The sequence below is a fragment of the Podarcis melisellensis genome (assembly GCF_964234715.1).
Source record: "Podarcis melisellensis genome assembly, chromosome: 15".
Classification (NCBI taxonomy): domain Eukaryota; kingdom Metazoa; phylum Chordata; class Lepidosauria; order Squamata; family Lacertidae; genus Podarcis; species Podarcis melisellensis.
Genome location: NC_138532.1, coordinates 40,675,066 through 40,700,837, shown reverse-complemented (window position 1 = coordinate 40,700,837; position 25,772 = coordinate 40,675,066). Strand labels below are relative to the sequence as shown.

At 48.1% G+C, this 25,772-nt stretch overlaps 1 protein-coding gene across 2 annotated transcripts in view; it reads left to right on the top strand.

The window, feature by feature from the left end:
* The window catches only part of YPEL2 (yippee like 2), a 50,572-nt gene that overhangs the window by 17,510 nt on the left and 7,290 nt on the right, over nucleotides 1-25,772 (top strand). The window contains exons 1-2 of one of the 2 annotated variants that reach the window (XM_081890765.1): nucleotides 8,002-8,275; nucleotides 13,408-13,722. In XM_081890765.1, coding sequence (XP_081746891.1) covers nucleotides 13,606-13,722 — 117 coding nt within the window. In that variant the 5' untranslated portion in view covers nucleotides 8,002-8,275; nucleotides 13,408-13,605. Of the gene's footprint in view, nucleotides 1-8,001; nucleotides 8,276-13,407; nucleotides 13,723-25,772 lie in introns of those variants that run through there. The other variant, XM_081890764.1, reaches the window with a different exon arrangement.

Sequence of the window (25,772 nt, the reverse complement as noted above, 5' to 3'; positions counted from 1 at the left end):
AGTTTTTATGGCCAGCATATGTTGGATCAAAGCAAAAAGAGCTTTGAGAAATGAGAACCTTCAGGTTGAAGGGAAGGGAAATGGACTGTCTGTTCAATGGTGCAGAAAAGAGGCAGGGTGCATTTCTTCCTGGACTGATCCTTGGATTGCCACTTTGCCAGAGCAAAACCCTCCAGAGGAGCAGCAGCAGCAGCAGCCCAAACTAGCAAATGGCAGCTTTTCACAACACAGGATCATTTGCTGATGGGGGCTGTTAAAGTAGGGTAGCCATATATATTTTTTAGGGAACCCCCAAATTTGTGGAGCGTTTTTCTTAGGGAAACCCGGAAAACAAGTTGCAGAGTATCTTTTTTCAGACAAACCCCTAAAACAAAAAAAACCTTAAACACCCCATAATTTTTCAATTGACTTGCCTAAGATCCTAGGACATGGGTAGGCAAACTAAGGCCCGGGGGCCGGATCTGGCCCAATCTCCTTCTGAATGCAGCCCGTGGGCGGTCCGGGAATCAATGTGTTTTGACATGAGTAGAATGTGTGCTTTTATTTAAAATGCATCTCTGGGTTATTTGTGGGGCATAGGAATTTGTTCATTCCCCCCCCTCAAAATATAGTCCTGTCCCCCCCCAAGGTCTGAGGGGCAGTGGACTGGCCCCCTGCTGAAAAAAGTTTGCTGGCTCCTAATCTAGGACTAAGTGCTGCCTTTTGGAAATTCCCCCATATATCACTTCCGTCAATACCAGGAAAACATGGACATATGGCATAGAAGCAGAAACCGTTTAAAAAGGTGGCAACGCTTAACTGTACCATTGCTAGATTAGGGGTTGTGTATGTTATAATACTGGAACCCAATAGGCCCATCCAAGTTGGCAGCCATCCCTACATCTTTGGGGGAGCAAATTATAATAAATAATAAATACATAATAAAAAAATAAACATTAAAAAAACCTTACATATACAGTGCTTCCTTTAGATGTATTCTAAAGGTTGTATAGTTACTTATCTCCTTGGCTCGGGGTCACATAATTCCATACCTTTTTCTGATGAAAATAGGGACGTCCTAAAGAAAACCGGGACATTCTGGGATCAAATCAGAAACCATGATGGTTTCTGTAAATCCAGGACTGTCCCGCTTGGAGGGTCTTGTTACTACATCCAGTCATGGAGGCAGAGCAATCGTGGCTAGTAGCCATTGATAGCCTTTCTCCATGAACTTGTCCGATCCTCTTTTAAAGCTATCGAAGGTGTTGGCCATCACTGGCTCCTGCAGGAATGAGTTCCACAGTTTAGCTGTTTGTGGAGCACTTCTTTTTGTTCGTCCTCAAACATGTAGCTCCATTGGATGGTCCTGCTTGGGTTCTAGTGTTTTTTGAGAGAGAGATTTCCCCCAGAACTTGTTGGGTTCCCAACTCCCATCAGCCCCCACCCACCTCTGCCCAAGGATCAGGAATGTAATGTAATTAAGCAAAAACAGGGGGTCACAAGGTTGACTATTGTGGAATTAAAGGCAGCCTTGTCAAATAGATAGATGTCTATTCTGGAAAACGTCTCTGCGTGCAAAGCATCTATTTTGCCCTGCTGGGGAGTGTGATTAATCGCAAGGGTTTCCTCTTTTTTTTGTATTGATGAGTTCTTGGCAAAATAGTGATCACTCGTTGTATTTCTCTGTGATTTGCCAGGGGATGACTTGGGACAACAGCAGGTACATATAATATACCTCGGCGCATCGGCTTGCCTCGATGCCTTTAATTGCTACTTCCCCAAATCCTGCAAAGCCAGCCAATGGTGCAAGCTCTCTAAAGCTGGTAACCATTTCGTTACGTGGAACACCCATTGGTTTGGACATATTTCATCATATATATTTTTTAAGTGTTTGTCACATGGGAAAGAGAGAGAAATTGCTGTTGTTGGCCATAGACACTCAACGCCTCTGGTGTAGGAGGCTATCCAAATCACGCCATGTCCTGGGAGGGTTGCACTGTGCTAATCACCATTTGGCTATTAGCTCATATATCTGAGTTTCTGATACTGCTAAACCTGTGCTTGGCCCAGCTGTTGTTGAATTTGATACTGGTCCCTGCCAGGGATCAGGGGTGGCGGGGATGGAATTTTGGCAGCCTCTGGGGAACTGCGAGTCGGCCACCCCTTTAAGGCTCAACCTTTGGCCATTGGGTGCCCTTCCAGGTGTTTTGGAATATTATTATTATTATTATTATTATTATTATTATTATTATTATTATTATTATTAATTTATTTATATCCCACCCTCCCCATCCAAAGCCGGGCTCAGAGCGGCTAACAACAATAAAAATAACACAATTTACATAAAATCACAATCAATTAATTGAAATGCATTCTAAAATCGATTCATGCTAAAATCAATTCAGAGTCAAATTCAACCTGGTTGAATTGGCTAGGGAAGATGGGAGTTGTTGGTCAGGCTGCCGAAGGCTGCAGCCAACCTACACCTTTAGCAGTGCAAGACCTGCACACATCTCCATTAAAAAAAATAATAATAATAATTTTGCCACCAATGTTTTGGAAAAGCTCTGGTCACCACTCCGGAGGGTGAAGATGCGCACACACATGTTCTGGAGATGCTGTGTTCTTGCGTTGCTGACCATCTAAGCTCCGATTAGCTGTTTGAACTTGATCGTTTGGAAGAGAAGCACTGTGGCGGGGGGGGGGGAGGAGAGCAAGAGAATATATTTGTTCGAGCAGCTCTTGGCCGGCTGCCAAAATGTGCTCAGCAAAACATCTGTTGCTCCACATGGAGCAATGCCAGGAGGTGGCGATTATGTGGCACGATCCAGAAAAAGCAAGGGCAAATGGACATTTATTTTTATATGCATAGCACTGTAGGCTTGGGAGGGGCCCAAGTGGGGTCATCTAGTCCAGCCCCTCCACAATGCAGGGGTAAGAAATAAATATTTCTCCTTTCGGAAAGGCGCTCACGGCTCTCTCGGTCCTGCGGGTTTGAGGGCTGCCCTGCCCTCTGCTCTGCCACCGTGGGATGGGTGCCAATCCTGATGGTGGGTGGGGAAGCTGGTTGCAACCCAAGACTGAAACTGCTGTTTGGCGAAGCAGGGAGAGAGATCCTGCCTGGAGGGGGTGGGTGGGGAATCTGATGGATCCAGCCAACGTTTGCACACCATCTGCACCTTACATTTGCAGCAGTATTATGCCACTTTATAAACAGTCAAGTATTCCTTCCCCCGCAAAAAGAAGAAGAGAGAATCTTGGGAACTCTAGTTTGTTAAGGGTGCTGAAAGGCATTAGGAGACACCTTGCAGGGCTACAAATTCCAGAGCCGTGCAGCAATGGGTCCCACTTCCCAGGGAAGCTGCAGTTCCCAAGGTGCTTTGGAGGAAACCATGACAGTTTGAAGTGGTATGTGGCTGCTTTAAAGTGTAAAGGTAAAGAGACCCCTGACCATTAGGTCCAGTTGTGACCGACTCTGGGGTTGCGGCGCTCATCTCGCTTTATTGGCTGAGGGAGCCGGCGTACAGCTTCCGGGTCATGTGGCCAGCATGACTAAGCCGTTTCTGGCGAACCAGAGCAGTGCACAGAAATGCCGTTTACCTTCCCATTGGAGCAGTACCTATTTATCTACTTGCACTTTGACGGGCTTTCGAACTGCTAGGTTGGCAGGAGCAGGGACCGAGCAATGGGAGCTCACCCCGTCATGGGGATTCGAACCGCCGACCTTCTGATCGGCAAGTCCTAGGCTCTGTGGTTTAACCCACAGCGCCACCCGTGTCCCTGTCGCTTTAAAGTGTAGATGGAGCCTAAAAGTTGCTGTGCTACCCAGGAAATGGCAGGACAGAGTCTCAAAGTTGTGCTCTCCCAAGCCCGCATTCCCAACATGTTTGCGGTCCTGTCTCAGGGACTCTCTACGCTGGCTCGGTCATGTTCGCAGAATGGAAGATAGCAGGATCCCCAAGGACATTCTTCAGGCACCAGGCAAATGTGGCATGAAGATTGGCTATATCAACCTTGCTGAGTGGTAATGGCTTCTGAGAGGAGCCTGAACACAGTGCTTGAAGGATGGTGTGGCGTTTGCCCTCCTAGGTGGGTCATAAGGAAAGGGTTAAATGAGTGTGAAGTGATTGGCCAGTGGGAACCCAAGGGGAGGAGTTAGTTAGATTTGGAGTTATTTGGAAGTCAGTTGAGAGTTGGGAGTTGGAGAAGGAATAAGTCTGTGGGTTGGTCGAGTTTTGATGTGAGAGAGTGAGAGAAACTGATAGGAGTCAGATAGACAGTTGGGATAATCAGTTAGCAGTTATTAGGAAGGTATAGGCCGGTAAAGAAACTTAAGATTAAGAAACCGACAAGAGAAATTATCTGAAACCATACACTTGTTAATGCTTATAAAATAAACTTCTTTATTTGGATTAATGTTAACAATTGTCTGGACTCTGTGTGTACCTGAGAGAAACGGGTTGGTGGCCGCGGGGAGGCAATCACAGTGGTGGCACAGGGATCAATAGACCATCAAACGTCCGGGGACCCTGTGTGATCACCACAGATGGATAGTCAGTTTGTGCATCCAAAACAGTGACCAGAGGAGGAATGCCCTCTGGGAGGAGCGCAGAGAGAAGAAACACCATAGTGAATCTGCTGCAGCTCAGCACAACCAAACATCTTCCTCTGCCCCAACTGCAACAAAACATGGCTCTCCCATATCGGTCTCTACAGCCACAGCAGGCGCTGTAACTCCCCAGTGGTTTGTCTTGCAAGAGAGTTAGATACCAACAATCCAGGCAAACATGGGATTGTGGGTTCAATCTCTTACCTGGTTGTGTTACGGCAGGGCTCGGCCAGTGGGACAAATGCGGACCCCAAGCTTCTCTGTGTGGCCCTCTGGACTCTCACCAGCCCAGTTCTACACCTTCATTGTTTACCCTGGCTAGAGAGTGTCTGTTCATTCTGATAATGCCCAAATATGTGACTAGCCAAAATTCACACCTGCCCACTTTTGCCTTTGGCCCTGCCCACCTGTCGCATGTGGCCCTTGGAAGGTTGCCCATCACTGGGTGTGGCCCTAGAGCTGAAGAAATTTCCCAAGTACAGTGGTACCTCGGGTTAAGAACTTAATTCGTTCTGGAGGTCTGTTCTTAACCTGAAACTGTTCTTAACCTGAAGCACCACTTTAGCTAATGGGCCCTCCAGCTGCCGTCGCGCCGCGGAGCACAATTTCTGTTCTCATCCTGAACCAAAGTTCTTAACCCGAGGTACTATTTCTGGGTTAGCAGAGTCTGTAACCTGAAGCGTATGTAACCCAAGGTACCACTGTATATGTCTCCAGCTTTCAAAAAGAGAAAGGTGGAGTTCTTATCAGCATCACTTCAGTTTTGGATTTCCAGTTTAAAGGATCTCTGATCTATTCTGTGGCCATGAATGAAGTCGAGTCGCTTATTTGGCGCATGGCTGCCCGACCATGCTGAAATAGAAAAATAAAGTTTATGTGTCCCTGCAAACCCAAATAATGTGATGCTTCCTAACCTACAACATGCTCTCCTTTCCAAAGCCCTAGCTTCGGGGGGGGGGGTGTAGAACATCTGCTTTGCATCTAGAAGGTCCAAGGTCCAATGTCAGTGTCATCTCCTGGTAGGGCTCTGAAATACCCACTTCCTGAAAATCTGGAGTGACGCTGCTGGTCAGTGTCAACGATACTGAGCTCGATGGATGTATGGTGTGACTCAGCATAAGGCAGCCACCTGTGTTTGTGGAACATATATATATTTAATGGGAAAGTAGGATACAGCTTCTGTCTCACCATAAAACGGCACAGCAGAGTGATGTGCGACACTGGCATGAGTCACGATTCTGCCAGTTTCTCTCACTGAGGTCCCTCGCTGCACAAATGTGTGAAGTGTCTCATTTCTTCAAGAGAGGGGCTGGCATTGAGGAAGGGAGGAAGTTCGGTGGAAGAGGTTTGTGGGATGTTATTTTTTTCTTTTAAGGACTGGGATTTTTAAATTTTGCTTTAGCAAGCCTAGAGCAGGGGCAGGGAACTTTTCTGCCCAAGAGGTCAGGTCCTTCCCTGCCCTCGCTGTGACATCAGATGCGGCTGCGCTTTGTAGCCCCGACCGTCAGGACGTCAAAGAGCAGCATGGGCCGGTTTGAAAGCCCTTTTGCAAAAGGTCCAGCGCTGTTTTTTAAACCTCTGGGAGTTTTGAAGAGCAGTCCAGAGCTGGGTGGAAAGCAGCTTTCAGACAGCAGCATGCTGCGTGCATCTGTTCTGCAGGTAGCATAGGATCCAACCCTGAACCTGCATCCATTAGCTGATGTTGCTCCCAACAGAGCGATGGCAGCTGGGTGGAAGGTGGATATGGGTTTTGAAACAACATCTTGCGGGCCTCGATTGGCCTGCAAGTCAGACTGCTCTCTGCCTGCCCACCCGCCCTCCTTTGACCTCCCTGTGTCCTCCTTTGAGCTTGGCCCTGTGGCCGTGGGTGCCCTGAGGCCTTGGGTACCACGCAGTGCGCATGGCCCTGGCACAGAAATTTGTGGGTGCCCAGCCCTTTCATGGGGAATTTTGTGGGTGCTCGGACACCCAGGGCCCCAGGGGGTTGGCACCTATGTCAGATCTTGTGAGAGGAGTGCAGTCTAAAATGCACATCAAGCAGTAGTAAGAGAGGAATTTGCCCCTGAGCATACACAGAGTGCAGAATGTCCAACAAGAAGGCATAGTCACTCCATACTTGGAAAAGAGTTGTGTATATATGGGGAAGAGACCATTGCTCAGTGAATAGAACATATGCTTTGCCTCAAATTTCATCCCCAGCATCTCCAGTTAGAAAGAACCCGAGGTAGCTGGCAAGAGCTGCTGCCAGTCAGAGCAGACAATATTGGGCTCAATGAGCAAATGATCTGGCCTAAGATTTGTAGATTCTTACAGGATAAGGTAAGGTGAGGAAGTGTTTTCAGTTCAAGGGCCACGCTCCTTTCTGTTTGTGAATTTTGTGGCTTTTTCATACAGTAGGTAGGGTTGCCATATAACCAGAATTTCACAAACATAGCTGAGATTCTGTCACCATAAACAGCGTCCGGGCGGGAATCGTTGAAACGTCCGGGGAAATCCAGGCGTATCACAGCTCATGACGGAAGTGTAGCTCCAACAACTTTGTTGTGTCCAGATTTTCAGTTTTTGACAGTAGGCTACACACGCACTCACACAAGCCACTCTCGTCATCTAGGGCAAGCAAGAGACACTTATCAGAGTTCAAGGACACATTCCAGCTGGTCACAATCATTCACACTTGTCAGCAAGTTTACACTTATCTACAGCTCAGTGGGGTTTGCCAACTGATCTCATACTGTCTGGCTCTTCTGCCCATAATAGCCAGCTGATTGGCCGAGAGTGGCAGGGGAAACCTTTTCATGGGTGTGTGTGTGAGAGAGAGAGAGAATGAGAGGGAAAGGGCATGTGGGGCAGAGCAGACCTTGCCACCCAGGCAAAGGCTCCCTCAAAAAAACACACGACTCATTCCCAACAAAGAGAGGGCGCAGCTTTAAACCGCTGGAGGGGGCGTTGATTTGAGGGAAGCCCCTATTTAAGGAGCAGGGAGTGGAAGTCAAACACTCCCTAATCTTGAAATACTCCAGCAGGAATGGAAACAGAAGGCTCTGGGCTTTAAATAGCTCAAAAAGGCCTTTTCCATCCAGCCAGAAGCTGGTCGAAGCATAAAAGAAGGGGCCGTGGGAAGCTGCAACTGGTTTTATTTATATATTTTTATGTGATCAACAATGGCTACGTGTGGGCATATTCACACCGGCTCTTTACACTGGAAGTTGGATCTGCAGGTTGGCAGCCCATTTTCTCTGGAAATTACCTTAATTCTGAGTAGGGCTCTTGGCCCATCAAGCTCAGTACAGTATTGCCTACACCATGGGTAGGCAAATTAAGGCCCGGGGGCCGGATCCAGCCCAATTGCCTTCTAAATCCGGCCTGCAGACGGTCTGGGAATCAGCATGTTTTAACACAAGTAGAATGTGTGCTTTTATATAAAATGCATCTCTGGGTTATTTGTGGAGCATAGAAATTCGTTCATTCCCCCCCCCCCCAAAATCTAGTCCAGCCCCCCACAAGGTCTGAGGGAAAGTGGACTGGCCCCCTGCTGAAAAAGTTTGCTGACCCCTGCCCTACACTGACTGGCAGCAGCTCTCCAGCCAAGCAGGTCTTTGTCCACCCTGCTTGGATCTGCTGGGGCAAAGCTGAGGCTCTTCCACTGAAACACAACAATCTCCCAGTCCTCACGATTCTGGATTAAGGGTTGGTTTCATTAGAACCCCTTGCTGATTTGGAGGCCTCCGAAAATAGCATCGCCCAGTGTGTCACGAGGGTCCCCGAGGTGGAGGAAGCAGTCTTCATCTGTGTTTGGAAACCAGATGCCATGCTTAATCAAGATGGCAGACCAGTGAACCTTAATTGGACATTAGCACACAGGCACAAATGGATTTGGGGCTGGGTCAGGCAGGAGCCCTGGGTTGGTTGTGCCCTAAAACTCACAAAGGCACTATCCATATAAAAAACCACAATGTTTTTGGGTTTCCTTGGCGGTGCCAGGAAGTCCCCGCTAGTAAACAAATAGACCAAGATGCCCCAATGCGAGGGCCAGAAAGTAGGACCTGAGCGCCACAAAAACGCTCCCTCCACTTCTGAGTGGAGGCTGAATTCAGCCATTGTGGCTGGTAGCCCACCTGCGTTCCAAGCCAGCCTCACCTTCCGGAATCCGAGAGGTTTGGCAAGCGGCAGGCAAGCTCAGCATCTTGAGGGCTTCCCTCCCTTTTCCCCCCCTGCTGAAAAGCCGATCTACTCAGTTGGCAGTTCTGCAAAGTGTTGCATTCCCTTTCTCTCTCTTTTTTTAGGCTTAAAAGCGCTGAGTTTACTGTGATGGTGATGGCAGAGAGCCCTTGCTCAGCAGTTTACGAGACAAGTGAGGCGTTCGTGCCTTTCATTGCCCTCCTGGGGCAGAGCGGAACAGGGATCCGCGGTGGCTGGCTGGGGAGAAAACCGTCAGCTAGGGACATTTTGGAGTGTCTGACGTTAGAATCGCAAAGTTGGCAGGGACTCCAAGGGTCATCTAGTCCAACCCCCCCACAACACTGGCCTTAAGGTAAAGATAAAGGTAAAGGGACCCCTGACCATTAGGTCCAGTCGTGGCCGACTCTGGGGTTGCGGCGCTCATCTCGCTTTACTGGCCAAGGGAGCCAGCGTACAGCTTCTGGGTCATGTGACCAGCAGGACTAAGCCGCTTCTGGCAAACCAGAGCCGCGCATGGAAACACCGTTTACCTTTCCGCCAGAGTGGTACCTATTTATCTACTTGCACTTTGATGTGCTTTCAAACTGCTAGGTTGGCAGGAGCTGGGACCGAGCAACGGGAGCTCACGCCGTTGCGGGGATTCCAACCACCAACTTTCTGATCAGCAAGTCCTAGGCTCTGTGGTTTAACCCACAGCGTCACCCGGGTCCCTGGCCTTATAGTAGCTGTGAGCTATTTCATTTAATACTCCACCTTCCCAGGGAACTCTGGGAATTGTAGCTCTGTGAAGGGAATAGGGGCCTTCTCGCTACTCTACTGTTCCCAGAATTCCTTGGTATGACCCCACTTTTCATGTATGGTGTATATGGGGTCTGGGGCCTTCTCTTCCTGTGGGGCAATGGTCCCCCATACCCTCCAACATTTCTCTGATGAAAATAGCGATGTCCCATTCCACATTTTACTCTTTATACCACACAAATCTTATCGGGTTGCCCCAGCCACTCTGGGCAGCTTCCAACATATATGAAAACATAATAAAACATTAAACTTTTTTTAAAAAAAACTTCCCTATACAGGGTTGCCTTCAGAAGGCTCAGGGGTCAGATACAGTGGTGCCTCGGGTTACATACACTTCAGGTTACAGACTCCGCTAACCCAGAAATAGTGCTTCAGGTTAAGAACATTGCTTCAGGATGAGAACAGAAATCGTGCTCCGGCGGTGCGGCGGCAGCAGGAGGCCTCATTAGCTAAAGTGGTGCTTCAGATTAAGAACAGTTTCAGGTTAAGTACAGACCTCCGGAACGAATTAAGTACTTCACCCGAGGTACCACTTTAACTCCATACCCTCCAACATTCCTCCAATTAAAATAGGGACATCCTAAGGAAAAGTGGGACATTCTGGGTTCAAATCAGAAACTGGGATGGCTTTTCTAAATCAGGGACATCCCTGGAAAATAGGGACACTTGGAGGGTTTGGTACTCTAGCGCACAGTTTGGGTGTCTTTCTGCTTCACATCCTCTAAACACCCCAGGGGTTTCTGTGGGGGACGAAGTCTATGGTTGAAACTTCCCTTCTGCCTAGTGAGCCAGGCAGCTGGATCGATTGGGATCTCTTCTGCTCTCCTAGTGTCTCCATCCACTGTGGTATCTCTCAAATCCCCCTGAGTGATCAGCAGTGCTGCCTCTGCTGAGCTGGGGCCACGCCGTCGTTGTGTTGAGATTTGGGGTTTGGGGTCTTTTTGTTAGGGAGATGGTTTTCAGCAGGACAGAAATAGTTGGAGGTCACCTTTTGGGAGATCAGTTCTTCTGCTTTTGGCAAGTTACTTCAGCCAGCTTAGAGAAAACTTTTTCTGCTTTCCCCCTTTCATTTTGACTGCTGGGGAGTTTCCCCTCCAAGTTAACCAGATAATAAAGTGATTTTTTTAAAAATTTAAAAAGCCCCTAGGTAATACAATGGATGGGGGAAGTGTGTTCACATCAAAAAGAATGAATACCCTATGGTTTTAGCAGAAAGGCTGTGTTCCGTCAAATATAGGTGAAATGCTTAATATGTGGAAGGATTGTTTAAACTGGCCACTTCTAAATTGGAGGAAGAACAGCTGGGGCCAGAATGCAGATCAGGGATTTTCCAGCGACAATGCTATCCATGTGCTTTTTGGCTCCCAAAGATGCTCTTTTCTGAAAACTTTTATCTTCAGCTGCTGGAGAGAGATGATTTTCAGCATGGACCTGGCATGTGGACCCCAGTCTCGATCGGGGCACATTCCTGACCAAATGGGGGCTGCTGCTTTTTATCTCCTCTTCAGAATAAAAACAGCCAGTTTCTGTGTATGAAAAATATTCTGTGTCATTTGGTCCTCAGTTGATCGATTGCCTGAGTTTTTAATATATTTGAAACCTGCATCAAATCAGCATATGCCCAAAACTATATATCTATCTATATTTATATGAAAATGGTGCATCTTGCTGCTTGAAGCTTGTTTTTTTTTAAGTACCTGTATATATATATATATTTTAAAGAATCTGCCTTGCCTAACGATAAGCACCGTTTAAGCCAATAAAAATAGTAGCCCAATAACAGCAGACACTTGCTAAGTAGGTCCTGTAGAACGCAGTAGGATTAACTTCCTACATCTGAGAAAACATGCAAAGGACCTATTTCGTTCAATATTTTTTCAACTCCTACCACCCCTAATTGCTGTCAGTATAGGGTTGTAAACCATAAACCCATATTGGCCAGCCTGGCACCTTCTAGATTTTTGGAACTACAATTCCCATCAGCCCCAGGCAACTCTGGTGGGAGTTCTAGCCCCACATATACATGGCAATTTATTCAATAAGTAAAAGCAGTTCCTTGACAATTACCCCATCCATTGACCATCTCTATAAGTAAAAGGGCTAGACACATGATCAGGCTTCCCCAAACTCGGCCCTCCAGACTACAACTCCCATCAACCCTTGCTAACAGGACCAGTGGTCAGGGATGATGGGAACTGTAGTCCCAGAACATCTGGAGGGCTGAGAATATATCTTGAATTGAGGGAGGGCCAATCATTGTTTCTCAACTAGGAGGGTATACCTCTCCCAGGGGGGTGCTTATGGAGATATGGGGAGGGGCGGGTGAGTATTTTCAAAAAACACCAGCAGCCTAAGTTAAAAAATGTGAAAGTCCCAAAATTTTGTTGCAAACAAAATAATCAGGCGAGCCATGTTTGAAGGGGAAGCGTAGGATTTTTAGCTAAAAGGGGAGCTAAAAACGTTGAGAAATTCTGCCCCAGATGTTGTTGGATTCCCATCAACCCTGACCATGCTGCCTGGGGCTGGTGGGAGTTCACCAACATCTGGAAAGCTACAGTTTCTCCTCCGCCTGCCTGCCCTGGGTAAAAGAATATAGGCCTGTCTGGGAAGTGACCTGGGTCTCTATTGAGAACATAGGAACCAGCCTTATACTGAATCAGACTTTTGGTCCATTTAGCCCAGTATTGTCTGCACTGACTGGCAGCCTCTCTGCAAGGTTGCAGGCAGGCGTGCCTCCCAGCCCTACCTGGAGCTGCCAGAGATTAAACCCTGCGACCTTCTGCATGCAGAGCAAGTGCTCTCTCCATTGAGCTGCAGGCAGCCCTTCCTCATACTTGAAATACTTAGGTGCTAAGACTACAAATCCTGCACACACTTTCCTGGGATTTAAGTCCCATTGAGCTTAATGGAGCTTATATTTTTTAGTCAACATATAGATAAGATTGCACTGTAAAAACTGGCAGTTTTAGCCCCACAAATGCACCCCTGGAGGCGTCGTTTTGTTGATTTAAAAATAAAGAGACAGAGGGCTAGAAACTTGAAAACTGGTCAGGAAGCAAACAGGCCGAACCTGTTTTGTATTCTGTGTTGTGAAAGCACAACTGTGTTTCTGGAGAAGTTCTTTTCTCCACCTCTATTTTTTATCTCCTTTTTTTAAAAAAAGGAATTTTCTAGTGTTCGCATCTCTACCAAAGACACCTTTCGAGAGATCTGGTGTTGGAGACGTCGGCATGCTTGCTAAATTTTTCATTGGCTTTGCCCGGACTAACTTCTGAGTAAACCCACCTAAGGTTGTGCTGTAAGGAAAGCCGTTTCTAGGAGCTGAGGGAAAAACCTGGGCATATTTCAAATTGCATTTTCTTTTCGGCAAATAATTGGGGACTAGGAGTTGACAGATTCCAGGTGTGTGTTGATGTGTGAACCGGGACAGGTTTTTAATTTATTTGTTTCCCCATTGCAAAATGACTGGGGCTACTCATGCAAGAAACAGACTTGAGATGTTTTAGGCGTGTGTGCATCTGCAAACACAGGTTCGTCATTCACAACTGGAACTTGAGCTATTATAGATGTTTCTGCATGTGTGCGTGCATTTGTGTGTGTGCGTGCGTGTGTAAGCCCAGGCTTAAATTCAATTTTCTTATTGGAAAACCTGGTGTTTCTCATTTAGAACGGGAACTTTCAGGGGTGTCTGCATGCAGATTCAGCTTTCTGCTTGGAAGAATATCAGGGTTGCTCCTTCAGAACTGGAACCTGGGAAATTTCAGGTGTCTGCCTGTGCGGCTTTTTATCTGTTTAAACCCTTCGTTTCACTTCCTTGTTTTTCCTTCTTCCGCCCTCCGCAGGTCCGAGCGGGTCGTCGACCGGCCCCTGCGCCAGGTTCTCTTCCCCCGAAGCCGTCGCCAGCGTGTGGAGCCTGCCCCACACCTGCCCCCTGCCAAGCCACGGCCTTCACCTGCGTGTTCCAGTGTTTCCCCTGCGACCCGTCTTGTGGGAGCGCCTCCTGGGCCACCCCCGAGTTCACCCAGCGCTCCGTGGCTCCAATGGTGAAGATGACCCGATCCAAGACGTTCCAAGCTTACCTGCCTTCGTGCCACAGAACCTACAGCTGCATCCACTGCCGAGCCCACCTGGCAAACCACGACGAACTCATTTCCAAGGTACGCCTTGGGAGCGCCCGACCCCAGTGCTTACGAGCAGGGAGAAGGGGCAGTTGCCTCCCCGTCCCGCTTGTGGGCTTCCCAGAGGCGTCGGGGTTGGCCCCGGGATGCTGGGCTGAATCGGCCTTGGGCTTGGTCCAGCAGAGCTCTTCCTCTTATGGGGATTTTGGAACACCTCGTTGCCTTGGATAATAAGGACCCGTGTGGAAAGCTTTAGGCCAACGAGCCGCCACAAGATGGCCACCAGGTTTTATGGAATTGTGTTGCCCCCTCCTCCAAAGGCATATAAGGTTCTTCTTAGGTAAAGGTAAAGGGACCCCTGACCGTTAGGTCCAATCGTGGCCGACTCTGGGGTTGCGGCGCTCATCTCGCTTTATTGGCCGAGGGAGCCGGCGTACAGCTTCCGGGTCATGTGGCCAGCATGACTGAGCCGCTTCTGGCAAACCGGAGCAGCACACAGAAACGCCGTTTATCTTCCCGCCGGAGCGGTACCTATTTATCTACTTGCACTGGTGTGCTTTCGAACTGCTAGGTTGGCAGGAAAGGTTCTTCTTAATCCTCACTAATAACCCTTCGAGGTAGGCGAGGCTGCAAGTGGCTGCCCAGGGTCACCCAGCGAGCTTCATGGCTGAATGGAGATGTGCGAACTGTGGCCTCTTTCCCGGCCTCCCCCGCTACTGCCCTCCTAGTCTGAAACCTTAACCACTGCACCACACTGCCTCTCTGTTCCTATTCCTGTAGACTCATAGAATTGTAGAGTTGGAAGGGACCCCAAGGCTCATCTAGTCCACCCCCCCCCCCCGCAATGCAGGACTCTCGGCTAAAGCAGTGATGACAGATGACCATACAATCTTTTTTTAAAAAAAAATATTCATTTTCGTTCATTACATACATCTCAAATTCTTAGCATTTACTATATATTCCTCCCTCCCTCCCCTCCAACAATTCTCGCAACTTGCGTTTCTGGTTTGTTTCTATTTTCACCCGCTTTGCTATCTCTCAACAGAAAAAGTTATTAATAACATAACATCAAACCTTAAAAACATAAAAATAACATTAAATACATCATCTTATTTCACTAGCTTCCAAACATTTTCTGGTGCTAATAATGTGGATGTTTATTTAAATCCTGCCATCAAGTCTATTGTCTTTCTTTGTTTCTGCAAATATAATAGGAATGGTTCCCAGTCTTTTTCAAAGTCTCTGTTGTCTTTTCCTCTTAGACAGATGGCCACACAATCTTAAAAACCTCCTAGGAAGGAGAGCGCACAACCTTCTGAGGGAGACCGTTCCACTTCCCAAACAGCTCTTTCTATCAGAAAGTTCTTCCTGGTGTTTAGATGGACTCTCCTGTCCCAAAGCACTGATGTATTTTGCCTCTTTTACACTCCTTCAGAGAGGCCTTCCTCACCTGCCTCCTTGACTTTTCAGATGACTGCAGGGTTAGGCTTGTGATAAAATGCCGTGCATTTATTTATCCCCTATCTATCTACCTTCTTCTGTGTAGGTTTCCACCACCCCTAGTTTTATCCTGCCAACAAGCCTGTGGGGTAGGCCAGGCTGAGATACGTTTACAGTGTTACCTCGGGTTAAGTACTTAATTTGTTCCAGAGGTCTGTTCTTAACCTGAAGCACCACTTTAGCTAATGGGGCCTCCTGCTGCCGCCGCGCCACAGCTGCACGATTTCTATTCTCATCCTGAAGGAAAGTTCTTAACCTGAAGCACTATTTCTGGGTTAGCAGAGTCTGTAACCTGAAGCGTATGTAAGCTGAGGTACCACTGTATTGGCCTTCAAAGCGGCATGGAAAGGACCATTCTCAGGAACCTGCCTTGAGCTCTTTTGCCAGCTGCAGGCTTCTTGAAAAGTCACTTTGGCTGTGGGTCAGAGAAGGGCACAGCTTTTCATCTGACCATCCTTCCAAGGACCGCATACTGTTGGTGGGCAGGACCAGAGGAAAAAGTGGGTGGATCAGCGAATTAGCATTTTACCTTTGGACAGGAGGCTCATTTCTGTAACTGCTCTCAGCCCTCCATGCAGCCAAGCAAGAGGCATTATCAGAGTCCGAGAACACATTTCTGCCAGGCAAAAACATGCAAGGAGGTTGTGCAAGGGGTGAGGCTGGAGGAGGGGGTGTGGTCTGGGGAGAGTCCCGAGGGCCAGTGGAGAGGTGCAAAGGGCCCATAAATGGCCCTCGGTCTGGAAACCCCCCGCCCTTTCCTTTCACCTTTTCTGTTTCCACTTTTTATTTGTGTTCTACCTTTCTATATTAGAACACAAATATTCTACCTTTCTATATTGGGACGCAGGTGGCGCTGTGGGTTAAAGCCTCAGCGCCTAGGACTTGCCTGATCGAAAGGTCGGCGGTTCGAATCCCTGCGGCGGGGTGCGCTCCCGCTGCTCGGTCCCAGCGCCTGCCAACCTAGCAGTTCGAAAGCACCTCCGGGTGCAAGTAGATAAATAGGGACCGCTTACCAGCGGGAAGGTAAACGGCGTTTCCGTGTGCGGCTCTGGCTCGCCAGATGCAGCTTTGTCACGCTGGCCACGTGACCCGGAAGTGTCTCCGGACAGCGCTGGCCCCTGGCCTCTTAAGTGAGATGGGCGCACAACCCCAGAGTCTGTCAAGACTGGCCCGTACGGGCAGGGGTACCTTTACCTTTTTACCTTTCTATATTACACCATACACAAGGCGGTTTACAAACTGAAGAAACAACAAAATAGACAAATCACACACCTAATAACAATCTGACCCCATACAAAAAAAGTCACAATAAAAACATTACTTTAAAACTAACAACATATTGAATAAAGCAACAGTCAGTAATCCGTTAGAACGTAATTGTTGTTGTTTAGTCGTTGTGTCCGCCTCTTCGTGACCCCCTGGACCAGAGCACGCCAGGCACTCCTGTCTTCCACTGCCTCCCGCAGTTTGGTCAGACTCATGCTGGTAGCTTCGAGAACACTGTCCAACCATCTCGTCCTCTGTCGTCCCCTTCTCCTTGTGCCCTCCATCTTTCCCGACATCGGAGTCTTTTCCAGGGAGTCTTCTCTTCTCATGAGGTGGCCAAAGCCTTGGAGCCTCAGCTTCAGGATCTGTCCTTCCAGTGAGCACTCTGGGCTGATTTCCTTCAGAATGGATAGGTTTGATCTTCTTGCAGTCCATGGGACTCCTCCAGCACCATAATTCAAAAGCATCAATTCTTCAGCGATCAGCCTTCTTTATGGTAATAGCAAAGCGTAAAATTAAATGTCAGCAAATAATAATTAAACTTTTTACACTTAGGAATTACAATAAAGAATTACTAAACTATAATCAATGGAAATAATGGAAAGTCACATTGCATAAAAGACCACAAAACGTACAAACCCATGTAAAAGGATCAAATTGAAAAACAAGGACACCAGGACCCTTTCTCTTGCCCTCCACCAAATATCTCTCCCTCTCTCTCTCTCTCTTTCTCTCTCAGAAACATTTCGGCACATAGACGTGTTGCTTTCCAAAGGAAAATGTGGTCCTTAATCAGCAGATTCTATTTGGGGAGGCACATTGATCACCCAGTGCTTTTAAGCAGGCTCCTTAAATCCATTCCGGGAAGTAAACATATGGAAACTCATTTTTTGCTTTCTCATTGGGTGGTTTAGTGGGTCTCCCTCCCCCACCCCACCCCGCCCCCCCAGTCTTTGGCAGGTGTGATGGTGAAAGGGTTTTGTTTCAGCTGCATTGTATCTCATCTGTAAGAAGAGCTACGTGGTGGCTTTGTAGTCCGGCCAAGATAGTTCTTAGGAGGTTTAAGCGAAAGCAGAGTGGCGACGGGCAGATGCGGCTCAGTTTATTTCTGTGGATTCTTGTATCCCACTTGCTTTCACAAATGTCTTAGCGTCGTGGGTGTGGTCAGTGGGTTTGGCAGCAACCAAGTGCACCTTTGCCCTGCCCAGTGGGTTTTTAGAACCCAGAGCCTCCCGGCCTTTGGGCAGACTCAAAACAAAGCCACAGAGCAAAGTCCGGTGGGGGGCATTATGCAGAATGTATGTAACCTCTTTACTCACTGAACCATCCTGCTACCTGCTGCTACTGGTCTTAATAATAATAATAATAATAATAATAATAATAATAATAACAACAACAATAAATTTACAGTGGTGCCCCGCAAGACGAACGCCTCGCAAGACAGAAAACCCGCTAGACGAAAGGGTTTTCCGTTTTGGAGGCGCTTCACAAAACAAATTTCCCTATGGGGTTGCTTCGCAAGACGAAAAAATCTTGCGAGTCCCCGCGTTTGTTTGTTTTTTGCTTCCCCCCCCCTTTTCCTAAGCCGCTAAGCCACTTAACAGCTGATCCACTGATAAGCCGCTTAACAGCTGATCGCTAGAAGCCGCTAGACCGCTGTAGGGCTAATCCGCTAAGCTGTCAATGGGCTTGCTTCGCAAGACGAAAAAACCGCTAGACGAAGAGAATCGCGGAATGGATTCTTTTCGTCTTGCGAGGCACCACTGTATTATTTATACCTCACCCATCTGGCTGCATTTCCCCAGCCACTCTTGGTGGCTCCCAACAGATTAAAAACAGAATCAAACATAAAAAACTTTCCTAAACAGGGCTATCTTCAGATGTCTTCTAAAAGCCAGATACAGTTGTATCTCCACTTTCATATCCCTCTAGATACATAAACTTTGGGGTGCGAACGCGGCAAAGCTGGAAGTATTTTTCCAGGTTTCGTTCGCTTGCGTATGTGCAGAAGTGGTCCTCTGATTGTGAATTCCTCGGGATGCAGCTGGACCTCTGGAACGGATCTCGTTCACACCCGGAAGTACCACTTAGCTGTTTATTTCCTTGACATCTGATGGGAGGGCGTTCCACAGGGTGGGTGCCACTACTGAGAAGGCCCTCTGCCTGGTTCTCTGTTACTTTGCTTCTCGCAGTGAGGCAACTGCCAGAAGGCCCTTGGAGCTGGACCTCAGTGTCCGGGTAGAATGATGGGGGTGGAGATGCTCCTTCAGGTCTACTGGGCCGAGGCAATTTAGGGCTTGAAACAACAAGCACCAACACTTTGAATTGTGCTCAGAAAGCCAATGTAGGTCTCTCTGGACTGGTGTTATATGGTCTTTCTCCCACAATGAGACCTAGAAACTTGGGTTGTCTCATATGAAAAGGAAAACAGGTGCTACTGAGGCAGCTCAGTTTGGGGCACTTTGAGTGGCTGTAGCCACGCAAGATTAAGTCCCCTTCCTTTGAGCCATGAAGCGGCTGTTTTTGTCTGTAGCGTGGGAGTTCAGGCAACTTTAGCGAGTCGCTTTCTTCTCACTTTATCCTCAGAGCTGGCTCCAGGGGTAGTCCTTGTCAGGCTCCTGCTAAAGCCCAGGCCCCACTGCTGTCAGTGGGGGCTGATCTGTCCCACCAACCTCTGCTTCCTCCTTCTGGCGCTCTCCTTGTAGAGGGGGCCCAGAGAAAGAAAATGCAAGCGAATGGGTCTGAGGAAGGACAGTGGTGGGGAAATTAACTCTTTATTTGACTACACCAAAACAGTGCAAGCCTAGTGATCCCAGCAGTGATACCCAGTAGGTCTTGCCCCCAATGAGGCAGTTGCAAGAACTGAAATTCCCCACCTTCCCACAGCTGCATAAATCCTTCTCCTCTCCTCATGCAATCAGAGACTATGTCTGCAGACAACCCACCTCTGCTCTGCTCTTTTCATTTTTCTGCGTGTTCTGGGAGATCAGGGAGGAGGAAGATCAGGGGAAGATTCCCTGATCTTGGCCTCTCCCCTGCCCCCCCCCCCCAGCCTCCACTTCTGCCGCTGATTCTGGACTGCTCTCTGCCACAGCTTTTCCCTGCTCACTAAAGCCCGTTGCCTCTTCCATCTTCCAGCATCTCCTCCTCCCAGGCTGCTCCCTCTTCTCCCTCTGACCTCTCACCGTCGTCCCACCACCACATCCTGGGCTCTGAGCTTTCATCTGTTGGGGGTTTCAACCTCTGCCTCTGCATCCAATCAGTCCATGACAGAGAACCACTTCTCCAGTTAGAAGCCAACCACCATTGGCTCCCGAGGCCCTCAGCCAGGGACACGGAACCTTTTCCTGCTTGAGGGCCACATTCTGTTCTAAGCAGCCTTCCAAGGGCCACGTGGTAGGCGGAGCCAGAGGCGAAGCTGGGTGGAGAAATAATAATACTAATAATAATTTAATTATTTATTATTATTTGTACCCCGCCCATCTGGCTGGGTTTCCCCAGCCACTCTGGGCGGCTTCCACAAAGACCACCTGGTCCTTCAGGGGCACAGTTACCCCATTCAGGACCAGGGAGTCCTCCACACCAGCCCGCCCCCTGTCCCCCAGGAAACAAAGGTAAATGTGCTGCCAGCTAATTTCTGCACCCACTCATACAGGCCTCTCTGCCTATCCTCCGTCCTTGCAAGCAGAGATCAAAAACACCTTTCAGCTAAGCCCACTTAGGATGTGCAGCAAGTCCAGTGAAGGGCATGGCCTGGGGAAAGAGGGTGTGGCCTCAAGAGAGTTCCAAGGGCCAGAGAGAGAGGCCTGGGGGCCACATCTGGCCCCCCGACTTGAGATTCTACCCAAGCCTGCCCTAAAAGAGGGAAATTGGGCGTTTTTGTGACACATTGCAGCTCTCTCAAACACATGCATGCTGTCCTAACAATAAGTTGCTTTTTCTGACTTGGATGCCGCCATCTGTCTCTCTTTTTTAAAAAAAGAAGAAGAAATAACCCAACAGTGATGTGCTTGATTATGGAAATATGTAGGGAATGCTTCGCCGGCCTTCCCACACCTCCTTTTTCCTTCTCCTCTTCAAATGGGCTCTCCCAATCCAAGCACTCAGACTACTCTCTTGGAGACGTCTGTAGGGCTTTGAGCTGCCCTTTCAATAATTCCACCCCCACCATAAATCTCTTCCCTTTTAGGAATCCTTTTCTGGGCACAGCTGCAAACCTCCTGGAGGGAAATCAAAGCAAATAATAATAATAAAAACACAGGACAGTAAAGCCCAAACTGTGTGGCATGGCCTGAGACTGCCTGCGGAGGAGGGTGCCCGGTGCGTCTCTGTGTGATCCATAGCTCCATCTTCTGAGCACTTTCCAGTTGGACTCCTTGCGGGGAATTTCGATTGAGTCATTCAGTCCTTTCTGTGACCGAGACACATTCAGGTGGTTTGTGTTTTACTTGTAAAAATACAATTTTTTAAAAAATAATATTTATTAAAGTTTTAAAGGTTACAAAAAGAAAAAATAGGAAACACCATATTAAACAGAAACAAAACAACACATCACAATAAGGAAAAAGAAAAAAAAGAAAAAGAAAAAAACCAGAAAAATACAAACAATTAAAAAACACAGCGAATCTTCCCATAACTTATCTTTCATTTGCTTGTTTCCTTGAGCTCCTCACACCTCCCCTTTTTGTATTCTAGTTAGGTTAGCTATTTCAGAAAATCCTTTCCATCTTTTCCAATTTTTGTCCTGTAATTTATCTTAAACTAATGTAACTTTACTTTCCCTCCTTTCACCAATTAACAATCTATTTTTTCTTAATCCTTTATAACATTTCTGCTAAAACCACATAACTTCATTCCAACATCCTTCTAACATTCCTTAATTTTACAATGTTTCTGTAAGTAAACTTTAAATTTCTTCCAATCTTCTTCCACCGACTCTTCTCCCTGGTCTCGGATTCTGCCAGTCATTTCCGCCAGTTCCATGTAGTCAATCAGCTTCATCTGCCTACAATTTAAAACCATACAGCACCTGGCACAGCTCGTTACAATTCCTACGAAAGGAATACAGTGGTGCCTCGCAAGACAAAATTAATTCGTTCCGCAAGTTTTTTCTTCTTGCGAGTTTTTCGTCTTGCGAAGCACGGTTTCCCATAGGAATGCATTGAAGATCAATCAATGCGTTCCTATGGAAACCGCCTTCAGACCAGGTCCGGGGACAGTCTGTCCCCCGACCTCTTCTGAAGGCGGGGGGGGGGGGGGGACAAGGGCTTTTTTTCCCACCGTCAGCCTTCAGAAGGCTGTTCTGAAGGCTGGCGGTGGGAAGAAAAGCCCTTCTCCCCACCTCCCGTCCCGCAAGCTCCGGGGACAGGAGGGCTTTGCTACTGACCGCCAGCATTTTAAAAGCCCCCGGGACAGCGGAGACTTCTCTGCTGTTTCTCCGCTATCCCGGCGGCTTTTGAAGGCAGGCGGGGGGGGGGAGCAAAGACCTTCGCCCACCACCGGCCTTCAGAAGAGGTCCAGGAAGGCCGGCGGTGGGCGAAAGTCTTTGCTCCCCCCCGTCTGCCTTCAAAAGCCGTCAGGATAGCGGAGAAACGCACTGCGCTTCTCCGCTATCCCGGGAAGGCAGGCGGAGGGGAGCAAAGACTTTTGCCCCCCACCGGCCTTCAGAAGAGGTCGAGGACCTCTTCTGAAGGCCGGCGGTGGGCGAAAGTCTTTGCTCCCGACGGCCAGCAATTTAAAAGTGGTCCGGGATAGCGGGAAAGCGCAGCGCAATTCCCTGCTATCCCGGACCGCTTTTAAAATGCTGGTGGTGGGGAGCAAAGCCTTTCGGCTCCCGCCGGCCTTCCTGGACCTCTTCTGAAGGCCGGAGGGGGGCGAAAGGCTTTGCTCCCCACCACCAGCGTTTAAAAGAGGTCCCCGGAGATTTCCCTATGGTCTTTCTTCTGGCGAAGCAAGCCCATAGGGAAATTCGTCTTGCGGAACGACTCAAAAACGGAAAACTCTTTCGTCTTGCGAGTTTTTCGTTTTGCGAGGCATTCGTCTTGCGGGGCACCACTGTAATAATAATAATAATAATAATAATAATAATAATTTTTTTTAAAAAAATGTAAGTATACCTCACCCCTCTGGCTGGGTTTTCCCAGCAACTCTGGGTGGCTCCCAGCACATAATAAAACATCAAATATTACAAACTTCCCAATACAGAGCTGCCTTCAGATGTCTTCTAAAAGTTGTACAGTGGTACCTCAGGTTAAGTACTTAATTCATTCCAGAGGTCCGTTCTTAACCTGAAACTGTTCTTAACCTGAAGCACCACTTTAGCTAATGGGGCCCCTGCTGCTGCTGCGCCGCCGGAGCACGATTTCTGTTCTCATCCTGAAGCAAAGTTCTTAACCTGAAGCACTATTTCTGGGTTAGCAGAGTCTGTAACCTGAAGTGTATGTAACCTGAGGTACCACTGTATAGTTATTTATCTCCTTGACATCTGATGGGAGGGCGTCCCATTAAGTGGTCCACCAAGACCCTCAGCAATTTTCAAATGGTCTGAGATAGAGGGAGAAGTTGGAGGACCATTGCTCAACATTGTCTCTTTGCCCCTTCTCCTAATCTTCCCCTCACTCGGAGACAGTATACTGGGAACCAGAAGTGTTTCTCTCAGTTCCTGTTTTCAGGCTTTCCATAAGCGTCTGGTTTGCCCCTGTGAGATCATGGCACTGAACTGGTTTAGCCTGAACTAGCAGGTTATTCTTCCTGTTCCTGCCTCCAGGCTAAACATATTCTGCCTTTCCCAAACAGGGCTTGGTCTCCAACCCCCCCCCCCACCATTTTTATCTCCTTGCCCCGGGGAACATTCCAGAACATTGCCATTACTTCTCAGTATTTGGTCACTTCGCCTTTTTGTTTGTTATTGATGCTGCCTAGAATTGCATTAGCCCTTTTAGATGCTGCGTCACGCTTCTGGCTCATGTTTTCCTCTCACCCGCATTTCCGTTCATTTCCAGATTAATATTTCAGATAAAAACCACACAGATCCCGTTTATCATCTCATAATTCATGTCAGGGCCGCGAATCCTCTGGGCTTTTTATTGGGCCAAGGCAGTCTACTTGCTTAAATTATTATTATTTTTCCCCCAGTAGTAAATCTGGATGATTTAACATGTTGGGTTTCTCCACCACTTGTCAGTCTTGAGGGAATAAATTGCCGTTCTCCTGTTTTCTGATCGTTCAGAAGTAGGATTCTTTTGTTTGTAAGGCTGTTTCCCAGCGAGATAAGAGAGAACTGGAAGGGTAGTATTATGTAAAAAGAATTAGCATTTATATAGAGCTCCGGATGTTCAGTGTTCCCTGTGAATATTAACACCGCAGTCTTCCCAACAGGTATGTGAAAGAAAGCTGCGTTATTATCTCCCACATTGCATTATGGGTGGCTGCAGGTTGACGTCGTACAGCAGCTGCATTAAGACATTTGAGAAAGGACCAGGAGTGCCACCACCTCCAGTGACATCTCTTCCCGCCTCCATCAAATCACTCCCTCTCTTGACACCCAGGAAGACAAATCTGGGCAAAAATTAGTATGAACCCCTTGAAAAGCACATACAGTCATACCTTGGATCCCGAACGCCTTGTGAGTCAAACGCGCTGGCTCCTGAACTCCGCAAACTTGGAATAATAATAATATTCCAGCTCCCAATCGAGTGTTAAAAACAATACAGCAACAAATATAAAAAACCTCCCTAAACAGGGCTGCCTTCAGATGTCTTTTAAAAATAAGATAGCTGCTTATTTCCTTGACATCTGATGGGAGGGCATTCCACAGGGCGGGCGCCACCACCGAGAAGGCCCTCTGCCTGGTTCCCTGTAACCTCACTTCTCGCAATGAGGGAACTGCTAGATCAGAGCTGGATCTCAGTGAGTGTTCTGGTTTGTGAACGTTCTTTGGAACCCAAACGTCTGACGCGGCTTCCGATTGGCTGCATGTATATTAGCTTTGTATCTTCCAGAGCGAGCCCAGGATTCCCAAGGTGCAGAGGAACTTACGCCCTGCCATAGCAGGACAGCAGGAGGGGGGATGCACATATTTATATGCTAATGCAGTGCCCAATTTAGGGCCGCCCCCCAAGGGTGCCGAGCCGAGGGGGCACAAAATTGAGAAGACACATTTGGGAGTGCCAGATTTGGGCCTTGCACAGGACTCCGTAGTACGAAAGATTACCAAAGTCCGCCCCTATACTAATGTGTGCTCATCATAATTGAGGGGGGGCAAAGTTACCTTTCCTCTTGATTAAAGGTAAAGGGTAAAGGGACCCTTGACAATTAAGTCCAGTTGTGAACAATTCTGGGGTTGTGGCGCTCATCTCTCTTTAAAGGCTGAGGGACCCGGCGTTTGTCCGCTTCCGCTGACAGTTTTTCCGGGTCGTGTGGCCAGCATGACTAAGCCGCTTCTGGTGAAACCAAAGCAGCGCACGGAAACACCATTTACTTTCCCGCCATAGCAGTACCTATTTATCTGGTTGCACTGGCATGCTTTCGAACTGGTAGGTTGGCAGGAGCAGGGACCAAGCAACGGGAGCTCACTCTGTTGCGGGGATTCGAACCGCTGACCTTTCGATCAGCAAGCTCAAGCAGCACGGCGGTTTAACCCACAGCGCCACCCACGTCCTTTCCTCTTGATTTTGTTGTTGTTTAGTCGTGTCCGACTCTTCGTGACCACATGGACCAGAGCACGCCAGGCACTTCTGCCTTCCACTGCTTCCCGCAGTTTGGTCAAACTCATGCTGGTAGCTTCGGGAACACTGTCCAACCATCTTGCCCTCTGTCGTCCCCTTCTCCTTGTGCCCTCAATCTTTCCCAACATCAGGGTCTTTTCCAGGGAGTCTTCTCTTCTCATGAGGTGGCCAAAGTCTTGGAGCCTCAGCTTCAGGATCTGTCCTTCCAGTGAGCACTCAGGGCTGATTTCCTTCAGAATGGATCGGTTGGATCTTCTTGCAGTCCATGGGACTCTCAAGAGTCTCCTCCAGCACCATAATTCAAAAGCATCCATTCTTTGGCGATCAGCCTTCTTTATGGTCCAGCTCTCACTTCCATACATCACTACTGGGAAAACCATAGCTTTAACTATACGGACCTTTGTTGGCAAGGTGATGTCTTTGCTTCCTCTTGATTACCTGTCCCCATAGAAACCTGCCGTATACAGAGTCAGACCATTGATCCATATAGCTCAGTATTGTCCACAGGCCTCCAGAATTTCAGGTAAGGGAGTCTTTTCCCAGCCTCTACCTAGAGATGCCATTGGGGCCTTCTGTACTTCAAGCAGATGTCCTACC